Source organism: Myxine glutinosa, chromosome 2 (genome assembly GCF_964187855.1).
Source record: "Myxine glutinosa chromosome 2, kmMyxGlut1.1, whole genome shotgun sequence".
Classification (NCBI taxonomy): domain Eukaryota; kingdom Metazoa; phylum Chordata; class Myxini; order Myxiniformes; family Myxinidae; genus Myxine; species Myxine glutinosa.
Genome location: NC_136262.1, coordinates 220,914,322 through 220,939,057, shown reverse-complemented (window position 1 = coordinate 220,939,057; position 24,736 = coordinate 220,914,322). Strand labels below are relative to the sequence as shown.

General features: G+C 44.6%; 1 protein-coding gene across 1 annotated transcript in view; it reads left to right on the top strand.

Moving 5' to 3' along the window:
* LOC137422161 (putative E3 ubiquitin-protein ligase HERC1) overlaps positions 1-24,736 on the top strand; it is a 443,323-nt gene that overhangs the window by 402,602 nt on the left and 15,985 nt on the right. The window contains 6 exon segments of the mRNA XM_078772274.1: positions 7,658-7,760; positions 9,187-9,359; positions 11,986-12,124; positions 23,793-23,962; positions 24,328-24,415; positions 24,418-24,496. Of these exon segments, the coding sequence (XP_078628400.1) occupies positions 7,658-7,760; positions 9,187-9,359; positions 11,986-12,124; positions 23,793-23,962; positions 24,328-24,415; positions 24,418-24,496 (752 nt within the window).

Sequence of the window (24,736 nt, the reverse complement as noted above, 5' to 3'; positions counted from 1 at the left end):
CATCCTCCGTAACACTCACCACAGGTGTGCATTCTCCCTTACTCTTGACAGCGCACTCTTTCCTCATGCACCCGTCCGTTACACACCTTTCTCGCGCATCCTCTTGCGCACACTCTCTCGTTACATCCTCCGTAACACTCACCACAGGTGTGCACTCTTTCGTTACATCCTCTGTAACACTCCCCACTACGCGTTTCCATGTGCTCCCGCGCACACGCGCTACGACCAACTCACTCTCGACAGCACACTCACTCCTCGGCACACACTTTTTCCTCACACACCCCAGAGTCGGACATTCTCGCACACCTCCTCTCTCGTACTCCGTGCCTGTCGCACACTTCACCAACGGCCTCTCACGAACACCCGGATCCAAATCAACCCCCAAGCCGACTGAAGCTCCCCTCACATCATATACATTTCCACGTATATTGCCACTCACCTTGGCACCTCGTCTCCGCACCTCCTCTGCCACCTGCAAACTCTTTATTTGGTTAGTGAGCACATAATCATGATTTGAACACAGACCTTGCACATACTCCATCACTTCCTCCCTTATCTCCTTTTTAGTTTCCCTCCGTCTCTTCTTAATTTCACTCACCCCCTCTTCCACCTCCTCTAATTTTTCCTTTACCTCCTTCATTTCCCTGTGCGTCTCCTCAATTTCGTCCTCTAACGCTACCTTGACCGTTTCTATGTGCGTCCTCACCTCCCGGTCCTTCGTCTCCATTACTTCTGTCACCTCTTCCAACCTCTTCGTCAACCCCTCATGTACCATCTGACATTCCTTCTGTGTCGCTATTAATTCGTTCTTGATGTATTTTTGTGTCGCTTTTAACCCCCCGATTGTTGCAGTGTTCTTTTCCACTTGGTCCACGAGTTCCTTTTGTCCCACTGTCAGCTGTTCTACTCCCCTCGTCAGACCCTCTATGCCCCCCTGTAACCTAGCCGTATTATTCCTCACCTCTTTCTCCATACGCTTCTCACCTCGCTTTACCTCCTCGCGTACCCCCGAGACCTCCTCGCTTACACCTCGTCCTATTTCCTCCTTCATTTCTCCCATCTCTTTGGTAGATGCCACCCTCATCTGTCCCAATTCATCCCTCTGAGCATCCAGTTTACCTTCTAACCCGATTTTCACCTCCTCTATCTGGTTCCCCATCCGTTTGATTTCCTGGGCGGATTGCTCCCCTATTGCCCGCAATTTGTCTTCCATCCTATTTTCTAGCCCCGTTAACCCATTCTTCACCTCTTTAATCCCGTTGTCTAACCCCTTGAATTTATTGTCCAACCCCTCAAATTTATTGTCTAACCCCTCCAATTTATTGTCTAACCCCGCAAATGTATTGTCTAACTTCTCAAATTTATTGTCTAACTTCCCAATTTGGGCATTGGTACCCCTCACTTCATCCCTCATTGCCCCCATCATTCTGTTTTCCATTTTTTCCATTTCCCTGCTTCTTTTTTTCCTTTCTTCACTCTGCTCGGCCATGTACGCCAGGCATTGTGTCATGAACTGCTGCATGTTAAACTGCTGCATGTTAAAGCCCGCTGGTACAGCGGGCTCGGCTACCGCGCGCTTGTGCGAGGCGCCATTTTGCGCCTCTCCAACCACGTGCGCGAGGGCGCCATTTTGTGCACCTGACACCTCCTAAATGCTCTCCTCCATTTCCTCCCTCTCGTCCTGGGTTACCCCTAACCCCTCTTCTAGCTCACCCACCTGCATCCGATCGCCTTGACTATCCATGGCACGATGTTCAATTTAAGATTTTACAAAACAAATTTCGGCCCACTCGTAATTTGAGCGCACGAAGCGCTTCAGGTCCGTTCTCGCTCCTGGCACCAATTGTTACGGCCAATTGTACAATTGGTGTCCCATAATTTGGGCTAAATAAATTTAGTCCCAGGTTCGAATCCCACTCCTGACACCAATTGTTACGGACACGGCTAGGATGTTGTTTGCCGAGCGGATGGCCGCCGCGCCCGAACAGTTACCCCGACTAACCCGATTCCTGAACGTTGGCCAAAATCGCGCCACAGATATTCAATGGGAAAAAGACTAAAGCGAAGGATGTGAAGAAGAAGAAAACAGAAGTAGGGAATACGGATATAATTTATTTGCTATTTACAACCAAAAGAAACCAAGGAAGAAGGAAGGATAATAAAATAATTTACAGAAGAAATCAGAGACACAGTGAAAATCGCTAGCTTATCTATGCAGTCTTACTTAACCCAGGACAGAACAAACAAAACGGACTCACACAGGGAATTGCAGAGTGGATTGGCTGGAAGGAGGTGGGTGGCTGGAGGGGGAGGAAGGCACGGAGCTGGCTGGAGCTTGATCCCGCACGGGACGTCGGGCTGGACCCCGACGGCCGCCGATGCCACCGATCCTGTCGTGTGCGTGGGGTAACGGGTCGGAGCTGCTTGGTCGAGCCAACGCCGCTGGTGGGGGGTCTGGCGTGACGGGTTCTCTCTCCCTCTCTCACAAACTCCAGGACTCTTTCTCTCTTTGCTTCGCTTCGCCCCTTCTCTCCTCTCTCTTTCTTTGTCCAACCCAGTCCAACAACTTCCTCTCTTGCTTGGTCCAACTCTTAGTCCCACTCAGTCCAACTCTTAGTCCAACAACAACCTCTAGGCTTTCGCGCGCGCTCTATATAGCGCCTCAGGCGATCAAGCCGCTGGTGTCCAGGACACGCCCATCGGTCAGCTCGCCTCGGCCCTGATTGGTCGGCATGGCCCTCTGGCTCCGCCCTTGATGACGATGGGCGGGCACGCCCAGGAGTCGGCAGCTCCTCCCCCTTCTTCTCCGAGCCGACCTCATGACGAATGGAGTCGCGGAGGGAACAGTTGGCAATTGTTGGAAGGGGAATGTGAAGGGAAAGGGGATCTCCTCTTATTTCACTTGGTGCAATGGAGTATTTCAATTAATGGAAGACACAGCCTTACACTAATACACATAATAAGGATATAACTATTGAACAGGGATATATGGTGTCCTTCGTGTATGCCTTATGGAATTATCTACGGGAACGCCCTTTGACCTTTATACAACAGACTGGAAGCAGGAGGGTCCAGAATAAAGCAATAATAATAATAAAAAACACAATAAAAAAACACAATCCTCATATCCACAACAATATATATATATATATATATATATATATATATATATATATATATATATATATATATATATATATATACACACACATATATATACACGAGGTGTGTTCAAAAAGTATCCGACCTTTGTTCATAAAAAAATAACTCGTATCCAATAACTGGAACGCCTCTTTTGGGATGGCGCGCAGCTGGTCCGTCGCATTCCGCATGATGTCTTCTCTGGACTGAAATCTGGTCCCTTTCAGGGGCATTTTCAGCTTGGAGAAAAGCCAGAAGTCACACGGAGCCATGTCGGGAGAGTAGGGAGCCTGACGAAGCACAGGTGTGTTGTGTTTGGCCAAGAAACTCTGTATCAAATGTGAAGAATGGGCGGGTGCGTTATCGTGATGGAGCTGCCAATTGCCCGCTGCCCACAGGTCCGGCCGTTTGCGTCGCACAGCGTCACGAAGGCGACGCAGAACCTCTTGGTAATACTCCTTGGTGATGGTTGTGCCGTGTGGTGCGTACTCGTGATGAACCACGCCACTGGAGTCGAAGAAGACGGTCAGCATGACTTTGACATTGCTGCGGACCTGCCTTGCTTTTTTTGGCCTCGGGGATGTTGGATGCTTCCATTGTGATGACTGCAACTTGGTTTCTGGGTCGTACCCATAAACCCAGGACTCATCGCCAGTGATCACTGTGTTGAGGAAGCTGGGATCGCTGTTCACAGTCTCCAGCATGTCCTGTGCGATCTACAAACGGAGTTGCTTCTGCTCAATCGTTAGCAGCTTTGGTACGAATTTCGCTAAGATTCTCCTGAAGCCCAAATCCTCCTTCATAATGGAATGAACGGATCCAATGCTGACGCCCACCTCGTCTGCAAGTTCTCTGATCGTGATTCGACGATCCTGCATCACCAGGGTCCTCAATTGGTCAATGACGATCTCATTTCGGGATGTTGAGGGCCTACCCGAATGTGCTTCACTCTCCACTGATGTGCGGCCATCTTTGAAGCGGTTGTACCACTCCTTTATCTGTGTGGTGCTCATTGCTTCGTCCCCGAAGGCCTGTTGAATCTTGCGGATCGTTTCCACTTGGGAATCGCCAAGCTTTACACAAAATTTGATGCAGTAGCGTTGTTCAAGTTTTTCCGTCATTTTGTCAAAAACGAAAATCCGACGGCGCTCACTTACACTTCCTCACTCATCGGCGGTCTGCCGTCGAATGACAGCTTCTGCAGGTGGGAAAAAATTCACACGTGCGCATTAGGATCGCCTACATACGTGCACCAATCAACACCTCCCTAGCTTCATTTGTTTACGCACGACAAATTAAGGTCGCATACTTTTTGAACACACCTCGTGTATATATATATATATATATATATATATATATATATATATATTTTTTTTTTATTTTTTTTTTTTTTTTATTTTTTTTTTTTTTTTTTGTTAATGGATGAATCAGCTTTTTCAAATATGTTGATGGATGGTTGTTCTGCTTTTTGTTGCGGATGAGGTAGTGCAGCAAGCATGGTTCCCCCATCCTTCAGATATTACATGGGCTGGATACTCAATGCCTTTGATGTATTCTAATCGGGTAAACGGCTCACTGAGGTGTTCTCATGAAATAGTGACTCTCTTACTTGACAGCATAACCATCTGGTGTTGGCTTAGCAGTTAGGGTGCTAGCTTGGGATCCTAGGATCCTGGGTTCGAATCCCGGTTGATCTCTGAATTAACACCAGGGGGGTTGACTCAGCCTGTCATCCTTCCGAGGTCGGCAAATTGAGTACCAGTTCACTGGTAATTCCCTGTGTGTTGCAAGAGGCGACTAATAGGGTTGGCAGCAGGAAGGGCATCCGGCCATAAAACATTGCTTCAAAAAGGGGACCACGGTGCCCGAAAAAGGCCAACCCCTGCTCTGCGGGGAAGAAATGGCCTCTAAAGGAGGTTCTTGTTTCTTCTTTACTTGACAGGATAGCCTGTGTTTCATTTTGTTTTTCCTACCACTAGTGGTGCAAATGAAAGAACTTGTCGACCATCAGAATAATGTTAGGTCACATTGCCATTCAATGGGTGTTCAAAGTCTTTTTATCCGTTTAATGTAGCCAGCAATGCTTTTTGTGCTATTTCAAATTTCTCACGATAGTGAATACATTTCACTGCCAAAGCATCATTATTCATTACCCAAAGATGTATGAGGAAAGGTATGGCAGCTATCAAATGATGCAGCTCGAAGTCATTAGCAAGGGATTACAACAACGATGTATATATGGGAACAAAGTCAAGTGGGGAGTTTGGTTGGGATGGTTTGACTGACTGACTTACAGCATAATGCAGGCCTCCTAAGACAATATTAACATATATCCACCAGGGCTCAACATTAACAGTCGCCCGAAGGCCTGGTGGAAGTGAAAGACGCTGTCAGGCAGACAAACCTCCCCCCAAACTGGCCTGATATGGCAAGTTAAATGCTTCGTTAAAAACTACTTTTACACACTGTATTCCAGTTTTTATATACCCCAAATGATGGTTACTATGACCCGAAGTCAAGCTCGGGCTTAACAATAGCCATGAAAATGCTTTTACAGTATGGATGAAGTGGGTTTTTTAAACTGAGCATTCAATGACCTGAAATTCTGAGGGAGAAGCAATGGCACTCGAAACTCTTGAATCGGAACAAACAATGGTATTGTGAGATTCTAAGGAGACTATTGGTATTGCAAGATTCGATTGCTCTATTTTAATGACATGAATGAATGAATTTTTTTTTTTTTGTATACTGAATCGAGGCTCGTGAAAGAGCTAACATTTATTTCACAAACAAAATATATAAAAAGAGGGAGCGGAAGACAAGATGGGGAGAGAAGGGGAAGCACACAAACATAACATTTGAGAGCAGGGAGATGTGTGGGAGGGAAAGGGCTTGGGGGGAGGAGGCGTGGGAAGGGGGGGGGGGGGGAGAATGAATGAATGAATGATCGTTTTAAGGCCATTTTCCCCGCTAGAGCGGGGGTTAGCTTTGCGGGCCCCATGACAATCATGGTTCCCTGTTTGAGGCAATGTTTTTACAGCCGGATGCCCTTCCTGACGCCAACCCTTGGCCACGCTCTTACGATGCGCAGGGATACAGTATGCCTATTCTGAATCGGGGTACACACCGTGATCATTCATCCCAGCAAGCTGGTACTCAATTTGCCGACCTCGGAAGGATGACAGGCTGAGTCAACCCCCCTGGTGTTAATTCAGCGATCGACCGGGATTCGAACCCAGGACCCTAGGATCCCAAGCCGACACCCTAACCGCTAAGCCAATGCCAGGCTAATGTAAGGCTAATCTATTTTAACCGCCAGGCTAATCTATTTTAATGACATGTAAGAGTTTATTTCATGTGCCCTGACCTGATAGGCTATTGGTATTGCAAGATCCGATTGCTGTCTTTTAATTACGTTGCTGACTTTGTCATGTGCCCTGACATATTAGAGGCTCGGCAGAATAAGCGATCCAATTTGTTCAACCAAGCAGGCAAAATTATCTTCTTTTCGGATTGCGTCATCAACACAGAGGAAAAAAAAAACATGAGATAAATTGGGAAAAGGGAAGATGTCGAGAATTTAAGCCATTTTGGATGAAGGAATCCTCTTCGGTAAAGTACGAGCCAGTGGAAGAGAAGATGCATCACTGGGAGAGAGTGAGGGTCTGGAGAGAGAGACACCTTGCCCTTGGATTACATCGCTGCTGAATGGGGGGGACCGCAAAGGCCTTGACAGATGGAACTCGTGTAAATCCTCTTGTATCTGGACTTGTTTGCTAATTGTTACATGTCAATTCATTTGCAGTGATTGCTGCAGCAATTATTGTGTGCCAAGAAAATACTCAGATTGCTTACTATGTGGGAAATGCATCTTAGTAGTTTGAGTTTTATTGATAAAAAAATCTTTCTAAATACCAGTATGAAATTTAATACTCTGTAGACTTCTTGTATAGACTAGAGGGCTGTGATCGGCGACCGCTAATGGTTCCTGGTATAGCCAACTCGTAATATTAGCCAATTGGTAGCATTTGCAATCCTGCCTTATAATGAAAACAAACGTTTGTTTCTTTTCTAAAAAGTGTTACATCACAGACACAAAAACTAAAAACACAATGCCTCTCGCCGAGAACCATAATAATAATAAAAAAATTAATGAAAAATAAAATAATTTAAAAATTAAATAATGGAAAAATTAAATTCTTGAAAATTAAAAGAATTTCAATAATTGGAAATAGGGGAAAAATTAAATAATTGAAAAATGAAATGAAAATTTGAAAAATACATAAATAATTAAATAATTTGAAAAGAAAAAAAATGAAAATTGGGAACAATTAAATAATTGAAAATTTAAAAATAACAATGATGGAAAATTTCTTCAAAACGTGGGACACCATGGGACCAAGACTAAACACTTAGTAACCTCACTCCAGGAACGATAATAACTTGGACAACATAAGGAGAAACTGATTTATTGCAGTGCAACAATGCCCTTTTAACATGTCTTGCTCCTTTGCAGAAGGTGGAAACGCTGTGTGGCATCGGCATCAAGAAAGTGGCATGTGGTACACAGTTTTCAGTTGTCGTCACCAATCACGGCTGCGTACACACCTTTGGGCAAGGCAAGGACACGCTGCTGGTGCTGCATGCCTAATTATGACAGTGAAAGTGTCTACTTTGTGTTCCCATCCCAGAGGGCTTTCCGACTGACTGTAAAGATAAATGAGTGCAGGAATCGCAGCTACTCCGAACATGAGCTGCAACTCAGAAACTGTTACTCTTACTTATTTCCCTCTGTATCGTGTATGAGGCTCATGGAGTAGCTTGTACATGTTTGACATGAAGGACAAAGATATGAAGAGACATCAGCGTACTTTATTCGTGAATTATAAGAACATTGTTAGAAAATAGACAAATCAATATGAGGATGGTATTTGGCTTTGGTTAAACAATTGCATTCAAAACCAATCTCCGGTTTGTTGTCCCCCGTCGCACCGCGGAGCGAAAGGGGGACTATGGTTTTCCCCTCCGTCGTGTGTGCGTCCGTGCGTGCGTAAGCGAAGGACCGAATTCTAATCTGGTGTGTGGGTGCAACTCGGCATATGGAAGAACCCTATTGAAAATTAGGTCGCCACGTCAAAATCCAAGATGGCCACCGCCATGTATGTCTGAACCTTGTGAGCGGAATATCTTGAAAAATAAGCGAAGTACCAACTTCTAATCTGGTGTGTGGGTGTATCGAGGCAAAAGGAAGAACGCCATTGAAAATTGGGTCGCCATGTCAAAATCCAAGATGGCCGCCTTGCGTCTTCCACTTTGTCAACTCACATCACTTCACCGACGGGGGACCTAGGCGTAACGCTTGTTGTTTTCCTCAATCCCTTATGAATGCCCATTTTCTCAGGCCATTACATAATCCATGATCTTCCATATTATTGGCTAATGACTTGATGGACATGTATCACTCAGACTCACAGTCGATGGGGACTCAGGTCCTAACCCCCTAATAATACACCACGGAATGTTAAAATGTCAATTATATTTTCCTCTTGGACACCACATATTCATTCATTAATTTTGTGTGCAGCACATGGCTGCTGGATTGCATAATTGCCGAGAGGCATTGCTGTGCTCCCCTGTAGACCATAGCAGGAATTAGGAATTTGGTCTGGATGCCGGCGATACCTTGTCTACTCTTTGCGGAGGACCTTTAATGGATAATAGGATCTTTAATGTCCACTAAGTAATGCAAGGACATTGGCACCCGGCTTAACGTCCATCTGATGGATGGCACGCATTAACGCCTCGCCCTGAGAGGATCGAATCACAATAACAACAAATTTTACGAGTCAGTGCTGCAGGTGTAACTTCCCTTTTAGTTCAAGGAGTGTAAGTGTAAAAATGTTCTGTATGATCTTGAGCAAACATTTTCGTCCCCCATGCCTTATTTCTTTCTTTCTCCCATCCCACCTCCCCCACTCCCCCCCACCTCTACCCGCCCTCCATTGTCACATGTCTGGTGGATGGCTTGGCATTTTGTCGCTACAGATCGCCTCATTGGCCTGCCAGAAGGCCTCCGTGCTCGTAATCAAAACCGCCCTCGGTGGGTGCCTGCACTCTTCCACCACTTCATCATGGATATCGCCGTCGGCGCAGAACATTCAATTGCTGTGTCGTCCACCGGGGCTCTCTTTGTTTGGGGCAGCAATTCAGAAGGACAGGTTTGCCGATCGCTTCTTTTTTTTTTCACTTGCTGACCGAGCCCCCCCCCCCCCCCCCCCCACTCCCACTCACACAGGTAGTGAATGATTTACTGAAGGGGTAATGGAGGGCCTGCATATCGTTTGCAATTTGGCTTCATAAGCTGATCTAAGATTGAATTCAGCTGTTTGATTCGATTCTTTTTCTAATTCACTTTAAAATATTTATTTTTAAATCAGACCTTCATTACTTTGGTTTCCTTTCAGGAAGAATCAACTTCAATGCCAAACATTCCTCTTGCCCACCAGGTGCATTTTGGTTGACGAAAACTTGCACGCATGCAAGTAGGCCCGATATTGTATGTAGGGCCAATATTTCTCATAGGAACGCTCGTCACCCTGCATCGACAATTAAAATATCTTTTGATTGGAGAATAGGAGGGGGTGGAGGCTCGGAGGAAAGGGCCGAGGTTGATGAAAAATTTCATCCAACATAAAAACGTTAAGTCCTTTGGGAATATAGGAATAGTGAATATGTTTTTATACAATCACTTTTCCTGTGGGAACCGCAGGATATTTTGAAAGCTAGCTATTCCCTGAACTGAGATCGGAGTTTAAATTCCTGTGGGTGACAATCGTGCCATTCTCCTGCATTGTACTGGCTATCATCCTTCGGGAACGCCGTCGAGCAGGCTCTGTCATATGTTTGTGTTCATTTTGTAATTTTAAGATATTTCACCATTTCCCTTATCCTGCAGGCATTGTGCAACCTGGCCAACGTTATTAAGAACGACAACTCAACCACTCCTTTGCACTCACTTTCAGGACTTTATCCATTAACCCTGGTTTTGGGCTAGCGGCTAGGGTGCCGGCCTATGATCCTATGATCCTAGGATCCTGGGTTCGAATCCCGGTCGATCGCTGAATTAACGCCACGGGGGTTGACTCAGCCTGTCATCCTTCCGAGGTCGGCTAATTGAGTACCAGTTCACTGGTAATTCCCTGTGTGTCGCAAGAGGCGACAAGCAGGGTTGGCGGCAGGAAGGGCATCCGGCCATAAAACATTGCTTCAAAAAGGGGACCAAAAAACAACAACAACCACGGTTCCCGAAAAAGGCCATGCAGGGAAAAATGGCCTCTAAAGGTGGTTATATATATATTTATCCAGAGTGTTAGTAGACCGTCTGCCACCATTGATTCTGTGGTGGCACCTACAGTGGTCATTTGTATTTGAACTATTAGTGATTTGAAACGATAATTGTTTTGCAATTTGATGACATTTTGTGCTCGTGAAATTTTCTTCTTCTTCTTCTTCTTTTGTCCAATGTGGGAAATGAAGTTTCAGACTCGTCATCACAACTGATTTTGGTGTGGAAGCCTATTTCATATTGAGACCAGCAGTAATTTTACCTTTTCAATAAACTTGTGCGCACATATTCAAAATAAAGACCAATTACTGCACTGTAGTTACAAGAAGCCAGACATTAACAATACATACATACACACACACACACACACACACACACACACACACACACACACACACACACACACACACACACACACACACACACTCACTCACACACATATACACATACACGCACATACACATACATAAACACACACATACATACACACACACACACACACATACACATAACTAAACACACATACACACACACATATACACATACACGCACATACACATACATAAACACACACATACACACACACACACACACACACACACACACACACACATACACACATACACACATACACACACATACACACATACACACATACACACACACACACACACACACACACACACACACACAATTAATTGTACAGTATCGGTTATTCCTAAACTTAAATAATTTAAAGGATTGTTGTAAATGATGTTACACACATGATGTTACAACATGCTATCACACACACACACACACACACACACACACACACACACACACACACACACACACACACACACACACACACACACACACACACATGTAATACTTAAAGGAGAACCATGCTTCTGTCCATGTGTCTGCCCTTCCGTCATGCTTTATTCCAAAGGGTTCCTGCTTTCGTAGAATAGTAAAAATTGTACTGTTGGAAAGCTAATTAATCGATTTACTCGGAGCAAAAAATAGTCTCATTAATTGTAAAACTGTCTATTTTAAAAGTCTGTTTCTCTGTGATGGAAGAAGAAGAAAAAGAATCAGGACCTGGACCTTTATTACAGCGATTCCAACAGTACGACAGCAGGAACCATTTCGAATAAAATAAAGCATGATGGATATGGAAAGAGCTCACAAAATGATGTACTGCATATAGTAGTGATACTTGTTGAAGCAGTTGAAAAATATATAATAATACGCAGAAGGAACACACAAACAACAAAAACAGCCACGACGACAGCAGCAGCAATAAGAAGACTTGTTAACAAACATCATTCTTTCACATAATTCACTTCATTTTACATCCTCATTGCACAGACATTACATTGCATTACATTTTACATGCACAGATAGATATGCAATATGTTTGTGAAGTGCAACATGCTATCTTTTGATTAAACTCAGCGAATCGACAGGTAGGTCCGGTTAGTGTGTTACACTAACCTCTTTCCTTGCCGTAGCTTGGGCTTGGCCACACAAATCCCGTGAGAGAGCCCACACTTGTGACGTCACTAGAAGGAAAGAAAGTGTGGCAGGTTGCAGCAGGGCGCTGCCATAGTGCAGCCTGGACGGCCCTGCCCCTCTCTCCACGTGCTCCAGGTATGCATGTACTGCAGAACCTGTACTGCGGCTTTCCGTAAAATCACCATAATGTATTTAGTACATACTGCACAACAGTTTCCGATGCAGAACAGTTTCCCAACATGCGATGTCTTGGCCATTCTGACTCGAGGAGTGATTCTGATTCTTTCTTTGTAACCTCCAACTGGGCGTCAGCCCGGCTGGGGGCTTGTATTTTGGATGCTGCCAGTCCGTTTGTCCATGCATGGGAGCCAAAAGTCATGAGACATACGATTTTATTTACTAATTTTGGCAATTAAAAAAAAAAATACAGGAGATAATGTATTGGATTGTATATACTTTCGGAAACCATTATTTATTTATATCAACTTTACCATCTCCATGACCAACATCCAACTTTGGATTACTGCCGGACCCGACATTTGCAGGGGATACGTTCCTGGAAAATGCCGCGAATGTCGAATACGCGAATGTCGGGACAATGTTTCATTGGGAAAAGTGGGATAGGTTCCCGGTGGTTTGTGATTCATAAGTTAAAATTTTATAATTTATGAACACGAATGCACATAATTGCTGTTTCATTTTAAATGCTTACAAATAAATAAATAAAATCATGTAAACCATTCCAAAAGGTTAGCTCACTCTTTTACCGCGAGTGTCATGTTACTTCATCGAAAACGAACCGTTTGTTTTGCTCCGCTCTTGTGTGATTCCCAAAGCACGTCTTGATCCCAGAAATTGTTATTGTTTCAACCGTTCGGAGTGCAAGCCCGAAGGAAGACACGGCACTCTGCATTATTTTACAAAGATAGATGTTCAGTTTAAATTGCATGATTTTTTGGCCGCATCGACCAAAGTGTAAATGTTGACCGATCAGCGAGTCTGGTTCATGGTTCGGTAAGTAAAAATAAACTTTTATTTTGGATTTAAATGAAAATTAAATTCTAACACAAGGACTGCGATGCCGGGAAGTTTAAAATCATGCAATTTAAACTCGACGTCTATCTTCGTAAGAGAATACAGAATACTGTTTAAACGGCAACTATTTCCTGGATCAAGACGTGCTTTGGGGATCACACTTTAATCGTGTGAGGACTGTATTGTAATGCTATGTTCCTGGTCTATGTTTGTGGTTTGGTTCCATGTTTTGTGAATGACCATCTGCCCTTCCCACTCGGAGGGGATCGACTGTGATCTTGGAAGAGCACGTCTTAGCCTTTCCAATTAAGCAGTATACTACACGGACTAAAGGTATTTTAAACAGTATCACAGTATTTTAAACCATTTTCAATTGTTGCACGGAGACGGGGCTGCATGTTAAATCATACTAAAGGAATCATAAGACTTTAAAAAGGAATCATAAGACTTAAAACGAAAAACAGTTTTTTAAATAAAATTAAATATTCACTTGTGGTTCCCGATCAAAAAAAAAAATGTTTGCACCCGCGACAAACTGCGAATACACAAAGCACAGGGCCTCGGATGTTGACACAGGTCGCATTTTGTTAACCGCGAATAGCGAAACCACAAATGTCGGGGTCAGACATTATTTATTTATATACACTTCCATTATTGGATACCAACATAACACCTTGAATTATTAAGCCTGTTGTTGGCTCTTGGCTGCTTTATTATCTTAGGGTCTTGAGTTTCAATCCCTATCATGCCGTTAAATAACAGAAGGTGGGTGGACTCATCCAGTCATCCTTCCATGGTCGGCAAAATAAGTACCAGCTTACTGGAAATGGGGAACTGCATCAGCAGCACAGCCCCGCTCTCAGCAATGATGCAACCAGCAACCACAGGCTGCACACAAAATAATAATAAACCTTGAATTATTTATTTACTAGCAGAGGTACCCGGCTTTGCACGGGAGTGGGAGGAGGAGGGGAGGGGGAAGAGGAGGGGAGGGGAACGGGGGGGAGGGGGGAGGGGGAAGCGGGGGAGGAGGAGGGGAGGGGGAAGAGGAGGGGAGGGGAATGGGGGGGGAGGGGGAAGGGGGGGGAGGGGGGAGGGGAATGGGGGAGGGAAGGGTGCGGGGGTGCCCAGGGGAAGAAGGGCCCCTCCCCTCCCCCTCCCCCCCCGTTCCCCTCCCCCCCGTTCCCCTCCCCCCCCTCCCCTCCCCCTTCCCCTCCCCCTTCCCCCTTCCCCCTCCCCCTCCCCCCTCCCATCCCCTTCCCCCTCGTTCCCCTCCCCTTCTCTTCCCCCTCCCCTCCTCCTCCCCCTTCACACCAGGGGGGTTGACTCAGCCTGTCATCCCACCGAGGTCGGAAGTCGGAACTCATTGTCGTCAAATAAATGTAGCCTGTATGTTTCACTCTTTGTCACATGCCGTTGGTCCCATGTCAATCGGATGAAGTTGAAAAATTAACGTTACGAAGGTTCTCTCGGACGTACTGATTCCGAATAATGAAGTTGAAAAATTAACGTTCCGAAATACGCTAATTACGCTAACAGAAGCGCTGGAGGGAGCACTGCGCTCCCTCCCTTAGATTCCCTCCCTCTTCTGCTAGCGCTAATTATGCGTAACACACTAATTTTAAAACCCGAAGTTTTTTTAATTTTAAGGTGTGCTGTAGTCAGAAGCGCTAGAAGCGCTGCGCTCCCTCCCTTCGAATCCCTCTCTCTTCTGCTAGTGCTAATAATACGCTAATTTTAAAACCCGAAATTTTTTAAATGTTTATGTCTCCGTGACATTCCTGGGACCATCCCGAGTCGAACAGTACTTTCCGCTCGCAAATCCGTCCACGGGTTCTCGAGATCTTAGAGATCATAGATAGATCAGGATACAGACACAGAGGCCAACTCTACTTTATATATATAGATTTGAATACATTTTCTCATTAAATACAAATACTACTTACCACCGTTAATTATTTATTTATACTCGTTTTTTATTACCGACATTCCGCATTTAATTATTTATTAGTTCCCTACCCGGAGGGGACTACAAGTTTGCTCTCGGTCTCTCTGTCCATCCTTCCGTCCGTCTGTCCGTCCCACCTGTGGGAGGGGTGGGGGGGGGGGGGTTTAACCTTTTGTCCCCCGTCGCACCGCGGAGCGAAAGGGGGACTATGGTTTTCCCCTCCGTCCGTGCGTCCGTCCGTCCATGCGGGCGTGCGGGCGTGCGTGCATGCGTAAGCGAAGGACTGCATTCGAATTTGGTGTGTGGGTGCAACCCACGTCAAAATCCAAGATGGCCACCGCCATGTACTGTATGTCTGATGCCATGTATGTCTGAACCTTGTGAGCTGAATATCTTGAAAAATAAGCGAAGTACCAACTTCTAATTTGGTGTGTGGGTGTATCTCGGGATAAGGAAGAACGCTATTGAAAATTGGGTCGCCACGTCAAAATCCAAGATGGCCGCCACCATATATATGTCTGAACCTTGTGAGCGAAATATCTTGAAAAATAAGCGTAGTACCAACTTCTAATCTGGTGTGCGGGTGTATCTAGGCAAAAGGAAGAACGCTATTGAAAATTGGGTCGCCACGTCAAAATCCAAGATGGCCGCCTTGCGTCTTCCACTTTGTCAACTCGCATCATTTCACCGACGGGGGACCTAGGCGTAACGCTTGTTCCATATCCTTTATCATATTCAACTGAAACTTGGTATATAGTTTTATTATGATAAGTTACAGAACAAGTTTGAGTTTCGGGGTGTTTCGTCAATTTCGCCAAAAAAGTTTTCCATTTTTGCTTGGAACAAGAGCATTTATTAGGACCGGTCGGGGGCATTTATTGCAAAGCAATTCTCCTTGTTGTTTATTTTTATGCGTTTAAGCCAATGGTTCTTAACCTGCAGCTTGCTGGCCGCATGTGGTCCAATCAGCACACTTCTGAGGCCCAAGTGATGTCCTGTTAAAAAGCAAGAACTGCTTCAAACAAAGGAAATTGCCAGATCCAGCGTCAAACCAGATTAATTTTAACAGTTAACATACATGGATTTAGAATGGGGGAATTAGTGTTGAAATGAGTGGTGGATGTAATTGGGGGAGCGTGGACCGAAATTTATAGTGAGTGGTTAAAGTGAATGGCATGGTGTGAAGTGGGTGTGTATGAGATAAAGAGTGGAAGCAATACACACTCCATGCAGTGATGAATCCCAGCATAGTGATAGCTAGATAGAGGGGATTCAGAAGTTTTGGAACATGGATGCCTCTTCTGTGTTGGTGCTGAAAGAGGGAAAGTCAAATGGTAATGGATGCAAAAGTGGAGTTGAAGGGCTGGGAATGTGGACTGAGGGTGACAGACATTGGGATGTATTGGGTAATTTTAGACAGACATTGGGATAAGTTGTTGTCTGATAACTGGATAACTAGACATAAAAACAACGCATGTTTAATAGCTCGATTAATTACTTTACGCTGACCCTAAACATTCATTTTCGGGAAACAACTGCTCCATTCTCAGCGTTATTAACCCTTCGGAGCCATTTACCCAACAATATATATATACAGACTTGGCATTTAATATGGAATATTTTTTTTGTGGGGGTGAACTTACTTTTCAAGATGACTTAGAACCAAAAGTTCATTGGAATTATGTTGAAATTATTCTAGATTTTGTTAATGTGACCTTTAAAAGAAACAAAAACCACATTTGACATTTCGAAGCAAATAAATTGACCCTTGAAAGTGATGTAAACTGATACAACAACAAACAACAACATGCATTTTAAAGGCCATTTTCCCTGCTGGAGCGGGGGTTAGCCTTGCGGTCCTCATGACAATCTTCTCCATTTTGCCCTATTTTCTGCATCTCTCCTTGTTAATCCCCTTGCCCGCATTTCTTCTTCCACCATCTTTAGCCAAGTCTTTCTCGGTCTTCCCCGTCTTCTACTTCCTTCTACATTCATTTCCATCACTCTTCTCAACCAGTCACTTTCATCCTTCCTCAACACATGACCAAACCATCTCAACCTGTTCCTCTTCACGGCATCAAACCCATCATCTTTCGCAATTCATCATTTGTCTTCCTCTCTCTCAACGATACTCCGCACATCCGTCGAACCATTCGCATTTCCACCCTTTCCAACCTTCGTTGCTGCTCTACATTCATTACCCATGTCTCGCTCCCATAAATCATAACACTTCTCACACATGCAGCATACACCTTTCCCTTCAGTTTCAACGACACTCCCCTCATCATCAGCACGCCACTCAGTTCCCGAAACTTCTTCCATGCACATCTCACTCGAGCAACCGTTGCCGAGTCTGATCCACCTTCTCCATTCAGCATGTCTCCGAGGTAGCAAAATGTTTTCACACCTTCCAGCTTCACGCCGTCTCCAAGATCCAACTCAACATTTCCTCCATCTGCAGCTCCCTCTGTGCACACCTTACATTTGAATGTAGCTGCCACACTGGTTAATGACCCTCTCAGACCACTACATTTTTGATGAACCCACTCAGCGCACATTGTACACTGAATGGAGTTCACTCCAACACCCTTCCTACACACAGCACAGGGCCACTTCCCAGTTCTTTCCACCTCACCACATGCTTTACCACTTGCCATCACCTTCGTCTTTCCGATATTCACCTTCAGACCTTTTGTCTCCATACATTCCTTCCATGTGTTCATCTTTTCCTTCAGTCCATCCATACTTTCCGCATTCAACACCAGATCATCTGCATACAACAACTCCCATGGTAAACCCTCCTTTATGTTCTGAGCCAGCACCTCCATCACAGCTACAAATAGTAGTGGACTTAGTACCGACCCCTGATGCACTCCCACCTTCACCTCAAACTCACCACTGTTTCCGTCCTTCGTCCTTACAGCTGTGCGTGCTCTTTTGTACATTGCCATCACTACTCTGATCAACCATTCCTCCACTCCTAACTTCCTCAATGCCCATGTCAATACTTTGCGTGGAACCCGATCGAATGCTTTCTCCAGATCAACAAACCCAAGAAACAACTTCTTCCTCTTCTCCATGTACTTCTCCTGCAACTGCCTCACAATGAAAAGCGCGTCTGTCGTTCCTCTTCCTGGCATGAATCCAAACTGCATTTCGTCGATCTTCACTTTCTTCTTTATCCTCCCCTCCAACACCCTTTCCAATACCTTCATTCCATGCTCCAATAATTTTATCGCTCGGTACGAGCCACACTCCAGAGGGTCACCTTTCCCCTTGTATAGAGGGACGAGGGTACTCAGTTCCCAATCCACTGGAATGCGGACTTCTTTCACCACCAGATTACAGATCTCTGTCATTCTCTTCACACCCCAACTTCCTGCTGCCTTCAACATATCTCCCACAACTCCCGTCGGCCCTCCCACTTTTCTACCCTTCATTGCTTTTATCGCTTCCTCAACTTCCTTCTCAGTTATCTTCTCCCATCCCGCTTCATCCTTCAAGCAACTTGGATGTAAACTGATATCAGATGTTTTAGTACAAACTAAATCAGATGTAAACTGATGTCAAACTAAATTCACGGACAGTACTGTGTTAAACTTCTGTACGTTTTCCAGAAGTATCTCTTTATTTTGCACATTAGCCAAAAATTTTTTCAAAAAAAACAAAAGCTAAATTATGACTGGGATTACGGACAGTAAAATTACAGTTCAGTACTTCGTGTAACCCTCACGAGCATTCAGGAGAGCACGTACACGTCGAGGCATGCTGTTCACGAGATTTGCCAAGATTTGGACAGGAATCACTTGCCATGCAGTGACAATAGTCTGCTGCAATTCACGCACAGAGGTAGGCTGCTGGTCCAAGTTGTCGATTTGACACGTTAATTCTGCCCACAAGTTCTCTATTGGATTCATATCCGGGGACATGGCAGGCCACTCCATATGCTCTACACCACGGTCAGCAAGAAAGTGTTGGATCATGCGAGCACGATGAGGCCGTGCATTGTCATCTTGGAAGACAAAGTTTCCTGGAAAGGCTGCACGAGCAAATGGAAGCAATGTTTCTTCCAGAATGACCCTGTACTTGAACTGGTTCAGGTTTCCATTCAGAACAACCAGGTCAGTTTTGTCCCCTGCATGAAAAGCAGCCCAAACGGTCACCCCACCACTGAAGGTCACGTGATTCCAGTGTCCTGGCTGCCATTGACGGTGCTCTCTGGTCCACTGCAATCGGCGCTGGCTGTGTTGTCTGGTCAGGCGTGGCTTTCTCAGGGGACGCCTGGCACGATAGCCTGCTTGAACCAGTCATTGGTTGACTAGCCTTCTGGATACAGGCACATTTGTCAGTTGCTGCCACTCAGCCCTTAGCCGATTAGCTGAATTGGTACGGCCATTGCAGACTAACCGGTGCAGCTGGCGATCATCTCTCCTTGTGGTTCTGCGTGGACGTCCTGGCCTCTGTATTGGAGTAGGGACACCCCTCTGAGCATTTCGGTTCAGGATCTTTGACACCTGACCTTGAATGATGCCATACTGCCGAGCAATAGCACGCTGTTTCATGCCAGAATTTCGTAAAGCCACCACTCAATGACAAACAGCATTGTCAAGTTGACGGACCATCTCCAGAGGAAGCAGCAATAACCTTTGTAGACGTGCAGCAGTTGTTTTCCACTAATACAGAATGCAACAACCCTTCTATACCCGATTGTGAAGCCAATCGTCAAATGTACCTTTTCCTTACATTTTGTCACGCCACCTGTGATATAATCCTGTTATTGACTTCTTGCTGCGAAAGACAATCAGTGACATGGTTCTTTCAACAAAGACATCACTGAAGGGTAAAAGAAACTCACCAGATTGATATACTGAGTTCAGAAAGTAAATGCAAGTCAAGAAAGAAAAAAAAATTCCATATTAAATGCCAAGTCTGTATATATAGTAAAAAAAAAAAAAAAAAAGCCATGGTATGGTAATATTTATCAGAACTGGCATTTATTTACTTTGCCAAGACAATGCATTGTAACTTAACCCAGACCTGACCATTTTTGTGGGTGATTACTGGCTCTCCATCTTCTTGTGATTAATTATCCACTTTATGCTGTTAATTATGCTCTCTGGAGATTTGCATTTTCCTTCGGTGTTCCAGATTAATGCAATTTTATGCAGAAGTTGGGGGAAAAAATTATATTATTTTACACACATGGTCACAAAAAGTCCCATGTTACACAAACTAGCGTGATCACATTCAATGTGGCAACGGTTATTTTAAAAATATGGAATTTTGTTTGCCGTTGTGTTCAGATGTTCATTCTGAGAGTACGAGTATATTTCGTTGCATGTTTATCAAGAGTTCCACGGGTTCAAACGAGGCATGATTATTGGGTTTCAAAAAGCAGGCCTTTCATTATTTGCCATATCACACCTTGTATGTAGCCTGATTCGATTCAAAACACGGAGTCATTGTTAGAAACGATAGATACTTGCTGCTTGTGTACCTCCACCATTAGCGAGACCACGGAATACTCGACAAGCCACTACATCACATTTTTATTGTGTGGTCATTGGCAACTCAAGGGTGGGCCATTATGATGTTTGCTTCTTCCCCTCCACTGCAAAACTCTGGAACTCTTTAACTTCCCATGTTTTTCCAAACACATATGACCTTCCCCTTTTCAAAAAGCAGTTTTCCTTTTTTTTTTTTGTGGACTTGTGGAAGAGCTAACTTTAATCACAAAAATACAAACTGACACATGAAACGTAAGATAAAGGGAGCGGAAGACAAAATGGGGAGAGAGAGGGAAGCACACAAGTACAACAATTGAGAGCAGGGACATCCGGAGATCTGTGGGAGGGAGAGGGCTTGGGGGGAGGAGGCACGGGAAGGGGGGGGGGAGGTATAAAACACATGGACACTGCTAGGACTTCCAGGAAAGAAGTCGGTATTTCAAAAAAGTGGATCTGGGGTGAATTAACGGGGGTAGAAAAGTTCGAGGTTTTGGATGGGGGAAGACAAGAGATGGTGGTCAACAGCTGTTTTAAAGACCTGGGATTGAAGCGAGTGAGGGAGTTTGGCCCAAAGGCGGGAGAAAAGAGGAATGAAAGAGTGAAGGTGAATAGAGAGTCTTGATTTTGGCAGTTTAACCATTTGGGGGACAGAGCACAGACAGAGCTGGGAGAGGAAGGCCGGGGAGGAGTCGGTAGAAGACAGAAAGACCACCAACCTGCCTGCCGTCAGTGAGTGAAAGGCCCTCGGAGTTAGCTTCATTGCGGGAGATTCCAATGATTCTGAAAGCTTTGGTTTCAACAGCGTGAAGCTGAGCTCGGTGTGAGGCAGGAGCACCAGCCCAAAGTGGAGAGCAGTATTCCTTTGAGCTGCAGATGAAAGCCTTGTATGTGGTGAGGAGCTCAGGTGTGCCAAGGAAGGACTTCGTACGACAGATGATGCCCATTCGGCGACTGGCTGTGGAGGCCAGCTTGGAAATGTGGTTTTCCCAGGAAAGATAAAAAATGTTTTTTTTTGTTTTTTTTTTCAAAAAAATTCAAAAATTCAAAAATAATAATAATAATTCAAAATTCCCCCCCCCCCCCCCCCCCAAAAAAAGAAATTACATTTTTTTTTCCCCAGGTTAAGATAACTTCCTCAAAACCTGAGACCTTCCTGAGACTATTCTCTCTTTATTCACTTTTCTATCAATGCAGCTCTTTTATTTAAGGCCTGGCCTCGATGAGGACTGCAGCCTTCAACATTAAAAAAATATATAGATATATACAGAGGTGTCTATGCTTCTACATGTCTACCCACGAAAACATTACTGTGATAACAAGTTGCACGACACCAGTACCTCTGCTTATTGGCTGCAGCTCATTCCCAAAGGTCATTTGTCGATCTTTGTTTCGATTGAGCATTCATATTGGTCATTTGTCTGGAAATTTGCAGCTGTGCATCGGTCGATGGTATTTGTTGTTGAATGAGGAATGGCCAGATATCTGTACATTGCTTTTAATGAATTGAGCTCGTATTGGGCAACATCACTCCCTTTTGGACTATTTGGGATGATTGTGGAATTGGCCACCGCTTGTCATCTTCCCAGTTGTTCAAGACAACACGTTGGCCTAGTGGTGCATTGTAGAGATGGCCCATATTGTGCCAATTCCGTGTGTGGCGAACACATGACATCGTATTCCATACTATTTATAATGAAGGAACGAAATTATTGAGGCTTAGGATTTAGCAAATTGATAGATTTGAGGAGAAATGTGTCGGCAGGGTGTATCAGTCACCTCTTCCCCAAGTTGCTGTGACGAAGTGTCATGAGGCGAACCACCGGAGGTTGCACGCCTGAAAAGCCATTTCACAAGAGGTGTTTTCCCACCTCTGAGGGAATAATATCCTGTCGTGTAGAGATCCAGATAACCCAATGAAGGGGACGCACAAATGCGATCCGTGCATGCCTTATTCCATCGGATACTCTTCAAATTGTTTTCATCGAATTTATAAAATTTCATTCCTGGTGTCTAATGATGGAGGGTTGAGAAGCATTTTTGTGGCAGCTGCCTCTTTTCATAGCAATATATTTTGCTTCTTTTGAACACAACAGAACTGATGTAAACAAATCGGACACATTTTCTTCACATCACTTTTGCATTAAAGTTCGCTCTCTTTTAATTGTCTTGCAGAATTGCAAATCTAAAATAGTACATGTTGATGTATTGAGGATTTATTTATTTACTATCTATATATTGACTGGTATGATTTCGATTCTCACGGCTGCTCATTTTTGTCGTCTTGCACTTGGCAAGCTCGGGGGGTATGCCAATCACCCCTCAACATGAGTGGAGAGAGGCCTTCATTCTATGTGGACTGGAGGCCTTCATTATACGTGGACTGCAATGGGATGGTTTAGCAGTTTTACGGATACGTGTCTTGGGATCACAAAAGAGCTTGTAAACCTACAACGATGTTGGCATTCAACGCTGTGCAACTTTTTAATCACAGGTCACGGCGTTAAATGGGACGAGCATCCTTTAAAGGCATATATTAATTATTTACACAAATATGGCTGCGTTTCAAACCCATACCCCTCTCCCTCCCGCCTCCCTCAACCCCCCCACCCTCCCCCCAACCCCCCCCCCCTCCCCCCCCCCCCCCGCCCCTAACATCATTTTCCTCCTTACTTTCTTAAGGCTTCTCGAATTCATGGTTTTCTCTGCACTTCTTCTTACAAACCATCTCATATCCTTCCAAAATTTCCCATCCCTCTCACTAATCCCCACGCCGCAGTATCTTTCCTTTCTCAATTTGAATTATTATTAATTTCGTAACCCCCCCCCCCCCCCTCCCCCCACCTTGGGCCACCCACCCCCAGTGGGTACGTAATAACATGATGTCCCTTTAATGTTATATATGCTGAAGATTTGCACAAATAACTTACAAATGCTGTCACAAAACATGCCGGATGCTGAAGACCACGACGTTTTATTTATATATACTTGATATCCCAAAGAAAACACCGCTAGAATATAGTGGGTGCAGATATTTATTCAGACTATTTTCATGTCAGTTATTTTCATGATATTTCAATAAATGCCCAGAGTTATTCCTGCCAATATTCAGTATAATTCATTCCCCTTAGAATTGAACAAATTCAGTAAGGGATTTTTTAATATAGGAGAGATTGTAGTTTTTGTTAAAATTCAAATTTTTCTTTGCCTTCGGAACATCTTTGGCACCGTAGATTTAGAGGTGCGTGTTGACGCATAATGAGTGCAATGCGATGAAAGTGTGCAATGCTCTCTGAGTGGTCCTTCATCCTTCTAGGAACGAGGGTCTCTCTACGACTTGGCAAGCCAAAGTGTATACCGCCGCAGTACGGGGTCCTGCGCGAGTGCAGCTTGGAAGCAGTTCGTGCGCGCCTGCGGGTTCTCTATCATTTCTCTGACCTTATGTACATCTCTTGGAGGCTTCTCAACCTTAGTCCTAACAATCAGGTGCCTCGAGGAGAACAAAACCACATTGATATCGTTTTATTTTGGGGTTTTTTGGATGTTGCTTGAAATCTGGAATAAGATTGTAATCGTATTTCATCGATTCATCTGAAGATGGTTGGAGGATAATGTTCTGCTACTACTCGTGCTATGGCAAATGAGGAGCTTCGTGTCGATAAGTGATGGTAGCACTAATGGGTCTAAAAACAAAATGCATTGCGGAATGTTTATTGCAAGTCACCAAGAAAACACTACAATTATGAAGGTAGCTCATTTGTCATCTCTAAAAGTGAACAAAGGTAATTAATTTACTCCAACTGATTGCTTTATCCTCCCTGACGTTTGCTTGTTTGTGCTTTCTTGGCTAGTATACGACGTCACGATACGGCGCTGGCATGTGGGGTATAGTGCATGGCAATCTCAGGCCATTACTGACTCCCAGGGTGTATACGCTGCCATGGTGCGGTCCATTGGCAAGACCATGGTGCAAGGAAAGAATTACGGACCTCAAATCACTGTCAAGCGCCTCTCTACCAGGCAAATATTCTTCACCCACATCCTTCCACTATTATGTATACCCTTCCTCCCTTTTTCCTCCCTTTTTTCCTTCCTCTTCCTCTTCTTCCTCTTCTTCCTCCTCCTCCTCCTCCTCCTCATCCTCCTCTGTACGCTCCTCCCCTCCACCGTACGCTCCTCCCCTCCACCATCACCAAGGAAAGTGGCAGGCCCATTAATACCTTAAAGTGCATATCTTTGTCAAATTACATAGCATTGGGA